Here is a 14,708-nt window from a genome sequence, read left to right on the forward strand (position 1 = left end):
GTCGCCAACAGAACCTAAATTCTACCATCCTTTTTGCCTGGATTCAACTTGACAATGGAACAAGTCTTACCAATATCGACACTTAAGTTGCACTGTTTCCCTTCCTATATTCAGATAAATTTCTATTGTGGGGTTCATTAAAATTTGGTCGAATCATCATATTTCCCATATCCACAAATTTCGTTATGGGCAAACATTTGAGAGGATTGCTTGATAAAAGCACTTGCTATGACATTGTAGGTGGAAATCGAGAGATTCATACATATGATGTGTCAGTTATCGGCCAACACTACGGACAAATCAAAATACAGATAATTTTTCAGCATATTTCAGATAATTTGTCAGCGCTCTATGGCCTAAAAAAACAAAAATTTGCTTATGGCAACTCTTTGTATGTGAGTTAGGCGGAATGTATTTGTACTTGTATTTTGATTGCAATTGTTAGTGTATTTGAGGGTAACAATGACAAAGTTTTCGATTAACCTGCTAGCAAATGTTTCAGTACTTATACAAGTGTGTGTGTGTGTGCGGGCAAGCCGCTGGGGTACGTGTGATGACTACCGAACATGCCGTAATGCTTACAACTCAATGGCTGAACAACAAATCGAGCCGTGTCATGCAGTTAAAGCGTCAATTGTAGCTCGCACAAAACACCCGCCGACAACACACAACTGAAACTCTCGCTCTCTCCTTCACACTCTCCTCCAACATGCCACACATTGTCAATTACACCACATGAACTGGATAATGTTATGTTTAACACTCGCACGCACACACACACACGCTCACAAAACATTCCTACAGAATATGGGTTTATTCATTTCTGTGCTAGTCTTACAGAATGTTGTATGCAAGAGTTACATGTGTTGAAGCGTATGTCTGTATGTATGTATGGCTCTGCTTGAATGTAACTGCCTTTGTATTTAAGCTAGTTGTGCATTAACGGCAGGAATGTCAGCAACAACGTAACACGCAAAATTATTCAATCAATGTAAACATGAAACGTAACACCAGCACCAACCCCATCACATTACTACTGTCATTACGTCAATCATTGAACTTCAGTGGATACAATTCATTGGAATGTAGTACAGATGAGTATTAGGGTGGTGTTTGATGAATATACAGTAGCTTCCTATATCAAAGAATTTTAGAACGAAAGCAATCAATCAAAATATTTGAGCCATTCAAGTTTTCAAATGCAAAAAAAAAAAATTCTTATCTGCTAAAACTAAATCCATTAATTGTGACCCTATGTTTCTACAGAAGCAAGGTACACTTCACTGGTCTTTGGGCAATTGGTACTTGGCGCAGTTGTTAAGAATCATAACAAAACACTCCGTATGCCAAATCGTTAACAATTGCTGCTTGGAGGGACTCAAGAAATAAAATCAGGAGATCGGTTTCCATGGGAGCTATATCAGGTAAATGCCTGATTTGGACTGTACTTGACACGGTTTTTGAAAGCCATGACAACATTACGAGCAAGATTTCTGCCAACTCCATTGGAATGTAAATAGTACAAGAAGTTAATAAATCCAATGCTGAAATTATGAATTTCTGAATTTCTTTCACTCTCTTATTTTATCTGAACCCTATACGGTCACGTCAGGAATTAAATCCTGTTTAGAGGTGCTGGTATGGCCTTTCAGATATTCTGCGCCAATGTGGGTATTATCTTCTCCCAAATACCTTTCATTGGAGCCATATATCAGAATCGTGCTTTGGTCTCAAATACCTTTCATTTGAGTCCCTAATTGTCATTATTGGTTTATATTTCATTTGGCTGGTGGCTTTGGAGGTGGGGCGGGCCCCCTAGATATCCCACCCTAAATAAGAATACAAATTTCTGTGTTTAAGTTATTATAAAAAAAACTTAATTTCGCGTAAATAGCCCCACCAATCTCCGAGATCTGGCGTTTTTGAAAATGGAGTATGGGGAGAGTCCCCTCACCAATATCATTCTCTTGGATTTGGTGGTCTATTGGAGTAGCCAAACTCTTTGCCCGAAAATGGATATCAGATTTATACTCCACTTACAAAAACCACATTGGAGCTGCATATTGCTATAGTCGGTATAAATGTGTGGTTTAGGAGGAGTTTTTGGGGTAAGGCGTCCCTGAAACACTTGGCCATGAAACAGATAAAGATTTGAGCCCCTTTGTGGCATAAACCACAAATATATCCAGTTTGAGGGGTATGCAGGGTGGGACGGCCACCTATGTACTTAGCCCTGAAAAAATATCAGCACCGTGCTCTACTCTCAAATTTGAGCCCCAATTGCCATTGGTTTAGGGGGACTTTATGTGAAACTACCCCCAAACATTTGGCCTCAATAATGGATATCAAATTCGTTTTCTACTATCAAATACCTTATATTTATCGCCATAGTAGGCAATCATGACCGGTTTGAAGGGAGTTTAGAGACGGAATAATATCAACATGGTGCTAGAGCACGATTTTGTTTGTGCCCCATAATGTCAAGCTTTTTGAAGGAGGCTATGAAAATAATCAGGGCTATGGGTCTCGTTAAAATTCACACTAACTTATTTTTTTGTATTGGTTATCTACATTCAAAATCATATTCCAAATCGACCACATGGTATACCACATTCTTAAAGATCCGCAGTTCCTCCTGTGTCCATCCCAATTTGAGGGTAAAAAGTGTAGTGTGAGGGCAGAAAGTGTTTTTGGGATTGGGGAGGCGCCGTAGACACCTTGGACCAAATTCCTATAACAGATGTGTACTCAGCTTCTAAATATTTTTCGTTTGATAGCCATATTGTCTCAATAGGTAAATATGTCCTGTTGTGGGGTCTTGGGGGTGGGGAGGCGCCTCCGACACCAAGGAATAAGTTTTTCTATCTGCATTGGACTCAACCTTTAAGTAGCTTTCAGTTGAGATCCATATTGTCCTTATCGGGAAATTTGTCCTGAGGGGGGAGTTTTGGGTGGTGGGGAGGACACCAAAAAAATAAATTTTTGTGTCAGATTTGTATTCTACTATTAAATACTTATCATTTGATACCCATATTGCTCAAAGCGGTTATAGTTTCCTGTTGTTGGGTGGTGTTTTTGCGGGAGGGGGCCCCCGACACTTTGAGTAAAATTTTAATGCCAAGTTCGTAATCTACTCTTAAATAACTTTCATTTGATACCCATATTACCCAAAGTGGCGAAAATGTCCTTTTCGGCTTTTTTGGGGCTGGGGAAAATAAAGAGGGTGATTTGCATATCAAATTCTTGCTCTACTCTTAAACACCTTTCGTTTGATACCCATATTGTCCCAATCGGTACACATGTCCGTTCGGTTGGGTTTTGGGATGGGGCGTCCCCCCAGGTTATTTGTCCCCAAAAATTTTTACCAATTTCGTTTTTTTTTTTGGGTACCATAAGGTGGCATACAAAATTTCGCTTAAATCGTTGCGAGCATCTCCGAGATCTGGCGTTTTTGAAAATTGAGGTATAGGGGAGCGTCCGCCTATTATCTGTGGAAATTTCATAAAAATCGGTTTAGCCGTTTTTGAGTTTGTTTAACTAACAAACACACAAGCAAAGCGCAACAATTTCATTTTTATACCCACCACCGAAGGAATGGGGGTATATCATTTTGTATTCCGTTTGCAACACATCGAAATATCCATTGCCGACCCTATAAAGCATATATATTCTTGATCAGCGTAACAATCTAAGACGATCTAGACATGTCCGTCCATCTGCCCGTCTGTATGTTGAAATCACGCTAGAGTCTTTAAAACTTTTTTATACCCACCACCGAAGGATGGGGATATATTAATTTTGTCATTCCGTTTGCAACACATCGAAATATCCATTTCCGACCCTATAAAGTATATATATTCTTGAACATCGTAAAAATCTAAGACGATCTAGACATGTCCGTCCGTCTGTCCGTCTGTCTATTGAAATCACGCTACAGTCTTTAAAAATAGAGATATTGAGCTGAAATTTTGCACAGATCCTTTTTTTGTCCATAAGCAGGTTAAGTTCGAAGATGGGCTATTTCGGACTATATCTTGATATAGCTCCCATATAGACCGATCCGCCGATTCAGGATCTTAGGCCCATAAAAGCAACATTTATTATCCGATTTTGCTGAAATTTGAGACAGTGAGTTGTGTTAGGCCTTCTAACATCCTCCGTCAATTTGGCTTAGATCGGTCCAGATTTGGATATAGCTGCCATATATACCGATCTTCCGATTTAGGGTCTTGGGCCCATAAAGCCACATTTATTATCCGATTTTGCTGAAATTTTGGGCAGTGAGTTGCGTTAAGCCCTTCGACATCCTCCGTCGATTTAGAGTCTTGGGCCCATAAAAGCCACATTTATTGTCCGATTTTGCTGAAATTTTGGACAGTGAGTTGCGTTGAGCCCTTCGACATCCTCCGTCAATTTGGCTTAGATCGGTCCAGATTTGGATATAGCTGCCATATATACCGATCCTCCGATTTAGGGTCTTGGGCGCATAAAAGCCACATTTGTTATCCGATTTTGCTGAAATTTGGGACAGCTAGTTGCGGTGAGCCCTTCGACATCCTTCATCAATTTGGCCCAGATCGGTCCAGATTTGGATATAGCTGCCATATAGACCGATCCTCCGATTTATGGTCTTAGGCCCATAAAAGCCACATTTATTCTCCGATTTTGCTGAAATTTTAGACGGTGAGTTGCGTAGAGCCCTTCGACATCCTTCGTCAATTTGGTTCAGATCGGTCCAGATTTGGATATAGCTGCCATATATACCGATCCTCCGATTTAGGGTCTTGGGCCCATAAAAGCCACATTTATTATCTGATTTTGCTGTAATTTGGGACAGTGAGTTGCCTTAGACCCTTTGACACCTTTCATCTATTTGGCCCTGATCGGTTCAGATTTGGATATAGCTGCCATATGGACCGAACTCTCGATTTAAGGTTTAGGGCCCATAAAAAGCGCATTTATTGTCCGATGTCGCCGAAATTTGGGACAGTGGGTTGTGTTGGTCCCTTCGATATTTGTCTTCAGTTTGCCTCAGATCGGTCCAGATTTGGATATAGCTGCCATATAGACCGATCTCTCGGTTGAACAATGACCTGTACTTATAATCATTTGGTCTAAATCTGATAATATGTCTATATAGCTGTTATGGGGCATAAGGTATGCATTTTTCAATGGATTTTGACGAAAGGTGGTTCGTATATATACCCGAGGTGTTGGGTATCCAAAGTTCGGCCCGGCCGAACTTAACGCCTTTTTACTTGTTGTCCATAAGCAGGTTAAGTTCGAAGAAGGACTATATCGAACTATATCTTGATATAGACCCCATATAGACCGATAGCCGATTTAGGGCCTTGGGCCCATAAAAACCACAATTATTATCCGATTTTGCTGAAATTTGGGACAGTGAGTTATCCTAGGCCCTCCGAAATTTTTTTTCAAATTGACGCTGATCGGTTCAGATTTGGATATAGCTGCCATATAGACCGATCCTCCGATTTATTGTCTTAGGCCCATAAAAGCCTCATTTATTATCCAATTTTGCTAAAATTTGGGACAGTGAGTTGTGTTAGGCCCTTCGACATCCCTCATCAATTTGGCTCAGATCGGTCCAGATATGGTTATAGCTGCCATATAGACCGATCCTCCGATTCAGGGTCTTAGGCCCATAAAAACCAAATTTATTATCCGATTTTGCTGAAATTTGGCACAGTGAGTTGTGTTAGGCCATTCGACATCCTTTGTCAATTTGGCTCAGATAGGTCAAGATTTGGATATAGCTGCCATACAGACCGATCCTCCGATTTAGGGTCTTAGACCCATAAAAGCCACATTTATTATCCGATTTTGCTGAAATTTGGGACAGTGAGTTGTGTTTTGCCCTTCGACAATTTGGCCCAGATCGGTTTAGATTTGGATATATCTGCCGTATATACCGATCCTCCGATTTGGGGACTTAGGCCCATAAAAATAGCATTTATTATCCGATTTTGCTGAAATTTGGGACAGTGAGTTGTCTTACGCACTTTGAAATTTTTCTTCAATTTGACCCTGATCGGTTCATATTTGGATATAGCTCCCATATAGACCGAACTCACGATTTAAGATTTTGGGCCCTTGAAAGTCGCATTTATTGTCCGATGTCGCTGAAATTTGGAACTTTGCGTTAATTTATGCCCCTTGACATACTTCTGCAATATGGTACAGATCGGTCCAGATTTGGATATAGCTGCCATATAGACCGATCCTCCGATTTTAGGTTTTGGAGCCATAAAAGGCGCATTTATTGTCCGATTTCGCTGACATTTGGGACAGTGCGTTGTGTTAGACTCTTCGACATTTTTTTTGCAACTTGACCCAAATCGGTGCAGATTTTAATATAGCTGCCATGTAGACCGATCTCTCGATTTAAAGTCTTGGCCCCATAAAAGGCGCATTTATAATCCGATTTCACTGAAATTTGACACAGTGACTTATGTTAGGCTTTTCGACATCTGTGTCGTATATGGTACAGATCGGTTTATTTTTAGATATATCTACTAAAAAGACCAATATTTTGTTATACTCAATTGAACAATGACTTGTTTTTAGTATTTGGTCCAAATCGGAACATATTTCGATATAACTGCCATGGGACATAAGGTGTGCAATTTTCACCGTATTTTGATGGAAGGTGGTTTACATATATACCCGAGGTGGTGGGTATTCCAGTCTTAGGAGATTCGAGTCTTAAGGGGACTTTCAATACTTGATTTTTCGATGGTCAACTTGTAGCACACACTATTAGGGAACAAACAAGTTATACCAACAGTTCTTGGTAGCCACGAGTATATTTCTTGCCTGTTGTAGAATTATCTCACAGTATAAAATGTTTTAACACTTGGAAATGCCCATTTACCTATTCTTTCACAAGTTACTATTTCGATTTGTAAGTGCTAATAACATTCTTGTGCTTCTAGCACCATTAAGACTCGAGCAAAAATGTCAATATTTCTCATTCACAAATCGAGTGCACGCACTCCACACACTACTCCACTACAATTGCAAAAAGGGATGGCTATGGCCATGATAATGTTATATTTGAAGCGGAAACTTCCAAAGTCTGCTAGAAAAATATGTGTTACCTCTTAATAAGTGCGGGGTGTGGGGGCCGCCTTCAGGTAGGAAATGTCCTCTTCTAGCGGAATAGCTGCTATGTACGCCATCATTTGTTTGGAGGTGTAACAATGCGTGTGTTCGCACCTGTTATTGCCATTGTTGTTGTAGTTGTTACAAACATCATTACCTACATAATGGGCTAACAAGTACAAGAGCACACAAACACACTTTAAATGAAAACATGGAAGCACATTTCAGTATAAAGCCTCCAATGGCACATCGAGGTCATCCACAAGTGTTTTGTTGTCGTGCTTGTTGAGTTTTTCTTCTGTTACATGCATACCTTCATTACAGCCAACATATTTTGCTGAGCCTCCACAGGAGATCGAAGATGGAATGGGCGATGTTTAATTGGAGGTTAAGGTGATGGTGCTCGAATCGCATGTATTGCGGGATTTGTAGTGACAACATCTCCCATTGTTTGTTATTAGAATTGCTACTTTTAGCATGTTATTACCCGCAGTAAGTTTTGCCAGCAGCTAAGTTGTTGCTGTAGCTAAAAGTTAAGCTAGAGTTAACCGCTATGTGTTCCATGATAAGCCATGTTGGCATATATTCCTAAACTTGGAAATGAGAACAAGTAAAAGCGATACAGCTGGGAACCTCATGATCAATTGCCTTATGATTTTGGACGATTTATTTAAGGCCGAAAACTGAAACCAGCATAGATAGAAGAGACAACAGAAGAGTACATATAATCAGGTTGTTTATTTGGCTTTTATGAGCCTAAGACCCTAAATCGGCGGATCGGTCTATATGGGGGCTACACCACGACATAGTCCGATATAGCCCATCTTCAATGGGTGATAAATGTGGCTTTTATGGGCCTAAGACCCTAAATCGGCGGATCAGTCTATATGGGGGCTATATCAAGATTTTGTCCTATATGGCCCATCGTCGAACTTAACCTGCCTATGGTCTAAAAAAGAATCTGTGCGAAGTTTCAGCTAAATAGCTCTTTTTTTAAAGACTGTAGCGTGATTTTAACGGACAGACTTTGCACAGACTCTTTCTTTGTCCATAGGCAGGTTAAGTTCGACGATGGGCCATATAGGACAAAATCTTGATATAGCCCCCATATAGACTGATCCGCCGATTTAGGGTCTTAGGCCCATAAAAGCCACATTTATCATCCAATTTTGCTGAAATTCGGGGCAGTGAGTTGTGTTTGGCCCTTCGATATCATTTTTCAATTTGGCTGAGATCGGTCCAGATTTAGATATCGCTGCCATATAGACCGATCTCCAGATTTAAGGTTTTGGGCCCATAAAAGGTGCCATTTATTGCCCGATGTCGCCAAAATTTGGGACAGTGGGTTAAATTAGGCCCCTCGATACGTTTCTGCAATATGGCGCCGATAGGTCCAGATTTGTATATAGCTGCCATATAGACCGATCTCTCGATTTATGGTGTTGTGCTCATAAAAGGCGCATTTATTGTGCGATTTCACTGAAATTTGAGACAGTGAATTGTGTTAGACCCCTCGACATCCTTCTTCAATTTGGCCCAGATCAGTCCAGATTTGAATATAGCTGTCATATAGACCGAGACTCTCGATATAATGTTTTTGGCTCATAAAAGGCGCATGTATTGTCCGATTTTGCCAAATTTGGCTAAGATCGGTTTAGATTTGGATATAGCTGCTATATAGACCAATCTCTCGATTTAAAGTCTTGGCCCCATTAAAAGCACATTAATAATCCGATTTCGCTGAAATTTGACCCAGTGACTTATGTTAGGCTTTTCGGCATCCGTGTCGTATATGGCTACCAAAAAGACTAATTCTTAATACCCTGCACCATCACTGTGGTACAGGGTATTATAGATTTGTGCATTTGTTTGCAACGCTAAGAAGGAGAAGAGCTAGACCCATTGATATACCGATCGGCTCAGAATCACTTTCTGATTCGATTTAGCCATGTCCGTCTGTCCGTCTGTGAGTCCATGTTGTCTTGTAATCAAAGTGCAGGTCGTATTTGATGGCCGATTGTCACTAAATTCTGCACATGTCACTTTTTTGGTCCAAGGACAAACGCTATTGATTTTGAAAAAAAATCGGTTCAGATTCAGATGTAGCTCCCATATATATCTTTCATCCGATATGGCTCTTTAAGGCTGTAGAAGTCACAATTTTCATCCGATCTTCACAAAAATTGGCATTGGGTATTTTATTTGAGATATACATATGTGTACATAATTTCATAAAAATCGGTTCAGATTTCGATATAGCTCCCATATATATCTTTCATCCGATATGAACTTCTAAGGCTGTAGAAGCCGCAATTTTGATTCGATCTTCATCAAACTTGGCTTGGAGTCGTTTTTGTGAAGTCTCAATGTATGTGCACAATTTCATAAAAATCGGTTCAGATTTAGATATAGCTCCCATATATATATTTCATCCGATATGGACTTTTAAGGCTGTAGATGCCACAATTTTCTTCCGATCTTTAAAAAATTTTGCGCGAGGTGTTTTATTTGATGTCCTAATATGTGTGGAAAATTTCATGGAAATCGGCCTAGATTTAGATATAGCTCCCATATATATCTTTCACCCGATTTGGCCTTTTAAGCTGTAAAAGCCACAATTTTCTTCCGATTTTTACAAACTTTGGCATGAGGAGCTTTATTTAACATCTTCATATGTGTTCATAAAAATCGGTTTATATTTAGATATAGCTCCAATGTGTATATCTCATCCGATATGGCTTTTCAAAGCAGTAACATCCACAATTTTGGTCATATCTCTACAATAAAGGGCGTGAGATGTTCTATTTCATGTCCTAGTATGTGTCATTGAAATTGGCACAGTTTTCGATATAACTCCCATATAATCTTTTATCCGATGTGGCCTTTTAAAGATGTGGAAATCCATATTTCATTTTCAATTGGTATCCAAATTAAAGTCTGACTTGATTTCGAGATAAGTTCTACATATAAAAAGTACTACATACACTAGGTGGTGTAGTGTAGTGCCTTTCCTTACTGGTTATATACTTGTGAACGAGAGATTGGTGGGTAAAGTGTTTGACAATTCGATTTGTTGTGGTTGAAACCTACTCCTTAATATTTTCTACCTTAAACCTCACTTTTGTAACTCTTTCCTCTTATTTTTTTTTACAGCTCCTACGGGTAAACCTATACCCACAGAAGCCCACAATACATCATCCACCTCTGTATATATTTCATGGAAACCACCGCCACCCGATACGATACTAGGAGAATTTTTGGGTTATCGCATCACCTACAGACCACGAGATCGCAATCCCAATGACACCAAAGAAATCTACATACGCGACTCTACAATCGAGGTAAGTTGGCTCATTAAGAAAATTACCATAGTTCTACAAAGAAAAACCCATTCAAGCTTAACTAAAATTTTAAGCAAGTCCATTAGCCAGCTAATAGTTTTACAAAGATTTCGGCAAAGTAAACATCGCAAAGGACCCACCCACATATAAGAGACTTACATATAATAAAAAACATGTTAACATTTTGTAAATGTCATGTCAAGCTTTTTTCTCACAACTTTTGGGTTGCAGACCGAAATTTTGAAGAAGAAAGTTTTTGTGACAAAGTGGCACTCATAGTAGAAATTTTGCATTAAAACTCTTATCAAAGGAACTATGAATAAAACTCTGTGCTTACACGTGCATGATATATGGAGCAGAGGATGAGTGGCTGTGTGTGTGTACGGGCCTAACAAAACTTTAATCCTGGCCATTTGCATACATTTGCCAAAACGATTTTTAATTCATTGCGTGCATAAATAATTAACAAGAAAATGAATTCTCTTCCGTATTCAATGCTCAAGTGGTTCTCTCCCTATCACTCGCCTGAATTCATCCCTTCACACTCACACTGACTTGAACTTTATTCGAAATGTCACATTTTTATATAGTGTGCTGCTTTCGGGCAAAAGTTTGATGCAAGGGTGTTGTGTGTTCTGATGGTGTTGAACTGCCAAATGAGCCAAATGTGAAGCTACTTATGAGGCAGCCAAATGAGCGAGCAAACATTCACATCCTCATTGTAGCATCTTAAAAGCATTTAAAACTATTTTTAATTTCAGTTTAGCAAAGTTGGAGAGCTTTCCACTACAATCCATAAAATCCAAAAGCCCCTCTGCCTACCCTGGCCTGCCAGGTTCACTTGGTGCGGCACCTTTTCACAAAAACCGAAAACAAAATTTATGAACATATTTTTAAGTTAAATATGCTTCAAAAAGTTTTAGGCACTTAACATTAATGAGTTCAGACCCGACATACATGGGTACAGGTGCAGGAGAGCAAGGGTGTCTGTGCAAGTGTTGGTGCCCATATCTGTGCGAGTGTATAAGGGGCTGGCTGCAAATTGTCGTTCAAATTAGTTGAAGAGTTGCCATTTTTAAGAGAGTGAGAGGAGGCAAAGTGTTGGCGAAAGTATTCCTTGTTAGTTATGCAAATAGTTGGTGCATATGGGTATTGCATCGCTCAACCTTCCGTGTTATTTTTTTTTTCCTGGCAAAGTAGTCGTCATACGCACTTAGGGAATCATCATTCAGCTTCATTATCTCTGGTGAATTATTAAAAATTATATTATTTAATTTATGCTTAAAAACTCTGAACGCAAGTTAATTCTCAAGTGTTTAGCAAAGGGAACTCGCACAGGCCACAAACATTACGCCAGCGGAAAAACATTTCGATAAAAGCCAGAGAACAAATCTCCAAGAACTTTCTTATTTCTTAAGGTAAGGAAAGGCAAAAGTCGGGCGGAGCAGACCATATAATACCCTACACCACCTGTTGTACGTAGTAATTTTTATATGTAGAACTTATCTCAAAATCTAGTCAGACCTTAATTTGCATACCTATTGAAATAACAAATTGAACCTTTAGAGATTTTCTTACCACAGGACAAACATTTTGGATTTCCACATCCTTAAAAGGCCACAACGGATTAAAGATTATATGGGAGACATATCTGGGACCTATATCTAAATCTAAGCCAAATTTTATGAAGTCTTGCACACGTATTAAGACATCAAATAAAACACCTCGTAGTAAATCTTGTTAAGATCGGACAAAAATTGTGGCTTCTATAGCCTTAAAAGTCGATATCGAATAAAAAAAATATTATATGGGAGCTATATCTAAATCTGGACCGATTTTGAGGAAATTTTCTATACACATTAGGACATTGAACAAAACACCCCATACCAAATTTTTTTAAGATCGGACCAAAATTGTGGCTTCTATACCTTAAAAGTCCATATCGGATGAAAGATATATGTGGGAGCTATATCTAAATCTGAACCGATTTTGATGAAATTTCGCAGATATATTAAAATCAGCAAGAAAACAAATCCGTTGCAAATTTTGTGCAGGTCGGTTGAAAATTGGAGTTACTACGGCCATTTAAGTAAAAATCGGGCGATACATATATATGGGAGCTATATTCAAATCTCAACCGATTTTGATGAAATCTTGCGGATATATTGTGATCATTAACAGAACATTCCGTGCCAAATTTTGTGCAGATCGGTTACAAATTGTGTTTATTACAGCCTTACAAGTGTAAATCGGGCAATACATATCCATGGGAGCTATATCCAAATCTGAACCGATTTTAGTGAAATCTCGAAGTTATGTTAAGATCAGTAGCAAAACAATCCGTCCCAAATTTTATGCAGATCAGTTGAAAATTGTCTTTACTACGGCTATTTAAATGCAAATCGGGCGATAGATATATATGGGAGCTATATCCAAATCTGAACCGATTTTGATGAAATTTTTCAAGTATGTTATGGTCGGTAAAAAAAACAATCCGTGCCTAATTTTTTGCAAATCGGTTGAAAATTGTTGCTATTACGAAATTTAAGTCCAAATTGGGCGATACATATATATGGGAGCTATATTGAAATCTGAACCGATTTTTATCAAAATCAATAGCGTTCGTCCTTGGGCAAAAAAAGGATATGTGCAAAATTTCGTGATGATTGGACAACAAATACGACCTGCACCTCCATACATGGACTCCAAGAATACATGGACTCACAGACGGACCGACAGACGGACGGACAGCCGGACATGGCTAAATCAAATCAGAAAGTGATTCTGAGTATACTTATCAATGGGTCTAGCTCTTCTCCTTCTTAGCGTTGCAAACAAATGCACAAATCTATATAATACCCTGTACCACAGTGGTGGTGAAGGGTATAACAAGCTAAGTTCGACCGGGCCGAATATTACCATGGATCGCATTTTTCGAGTTCCTTTCCCGGTATCTCTTTTAGGCAAACAAACGATATTGGAGCTATATCATCGATTCAAACCATAATTGATTTGAATGTTGGAGACCATAGTAGAAGCCATTGCATAAAATTTCAACCAATTCGAATAAGGGCTCAAGAAGCTAAATTGGGAGATCGGTTTATATAGGAGCTGTATCATCCTATAAGCCAATGCAGACCTAATTTGACACCTATGTTGAAGGTCATAGGAGAACCCGTTGTACAAAATTTCAGCCAAATCGGATAATAAATACGCCCTCTAGAGGCTCAACAAGTCGAGACCCCAGATCGATTTATATGACAGCTATATCAGGTTATGAACCGATTTCAACCATACTGAGCGCAGATGTTGGAAATCAGTAAAAAACACCTCATGCAAAATTTCGGCCAAACTTATGACAATTGCGCCCTCTAGTGACTCAAGAAATCAAGATCCAAAATCGGTTTATATATGGCAGCTATATCAAGCTATGGACCGATTTCAACCATACTCAGCAAAGCTGTTGGAAATCACAACAAAAAAAACGTGGGGCAAAAGTTCAGCCAAACCGGATGAGAAATGCGCCCTCTAGTGGCTCAAAAATTCAAAAACCAAGATCGGTTTACATGGCAGCTATATCAGATTAAAGACCGATTTGAAGCATACTTAGCACAGTTGTTGAAAATCATAACAAATCACGCAATCATGCAAAATATCAGCCAAACCGGATGAGAATTGCGCCCACTAGTGGCTCAAGTAGTCAAGATCCAAGATCGGTTTATATTGCAGCTATAACAAAACATGGACCGATATGGCCCATTTACAATCCCGACCTTTCTACACTAATCGGTGGACGGCGGAAATACGTGCACCGATTTAAGCGAAATTTTTGTAAACCACCTTATAGTTTCCTAAAATCACGTAATTGGTATAAAATTTTTGGGTCCAATAACATGGGGGGACGCCCCATCCCAAAACCCACCCGGGCGAATGTGTTTACCAATTGGGTATCAAATGAAAGGTATTTGAGAGTAGAGTACAAATCTGATATAAAAATTTATCCCTTGGTGTCTTGGGGGGTTGGTGCCTCCCCAACCCCCCAAATTGATTTTCGGGAAATTTTTATTAATTTTCGGCAGAAAGACACTGGGGGCCACCCCACCGTCAAACACAACCTTTTTACCGAGCATGTCATTATGGGACTCTTATGAAATGTTTCTGAAAGTAGAGCACGAATCTTATATTAACTTTAATGGCCAAGTGACCAACCCCGAAATACACCCTAAACCCGAAATATTTACC

At 39.3% G+C, this 14,708-nt stretch overlaps 1 protein-coding gene across 1 annotated transcript in view; it reads left to right on the forward strand.

Annotated features, from left to right (window-relative positions):
- LOC131995287 (protein sidekick-2-like) overlaps positions 1 to 14,708 on the forward strand; it is a 188,255-nt gene that overhangs the window by 118,012 nt on the left and 55,535 nt on the right. The window contains exon 8 of the mRNA XM_059363754.1: positions 10,279 to 10,466. Within this exon, the coding sequence (XP_059219737.1) occupies positions 10,279 to 10,466 (188 nt within the window). The remainder of the gene's footprint in view (positions 1 to 10,278; positions 10,467 to 14,708) is intronic.

This window comes from Stomoxys calcitrans, chromosome 2, assembly GCF_963082655.1.
Source record: "Stomoxys calcitrans chromosome 2, idStoCalc2.1, whole genome shotgun sequence".
Taxonomy (NCBI): Eukaryota; Metazoa; Arthropoda; class Insecta; order Diptera; family Muscidae; genus Stomoxys; species Stomoxys calcitrans.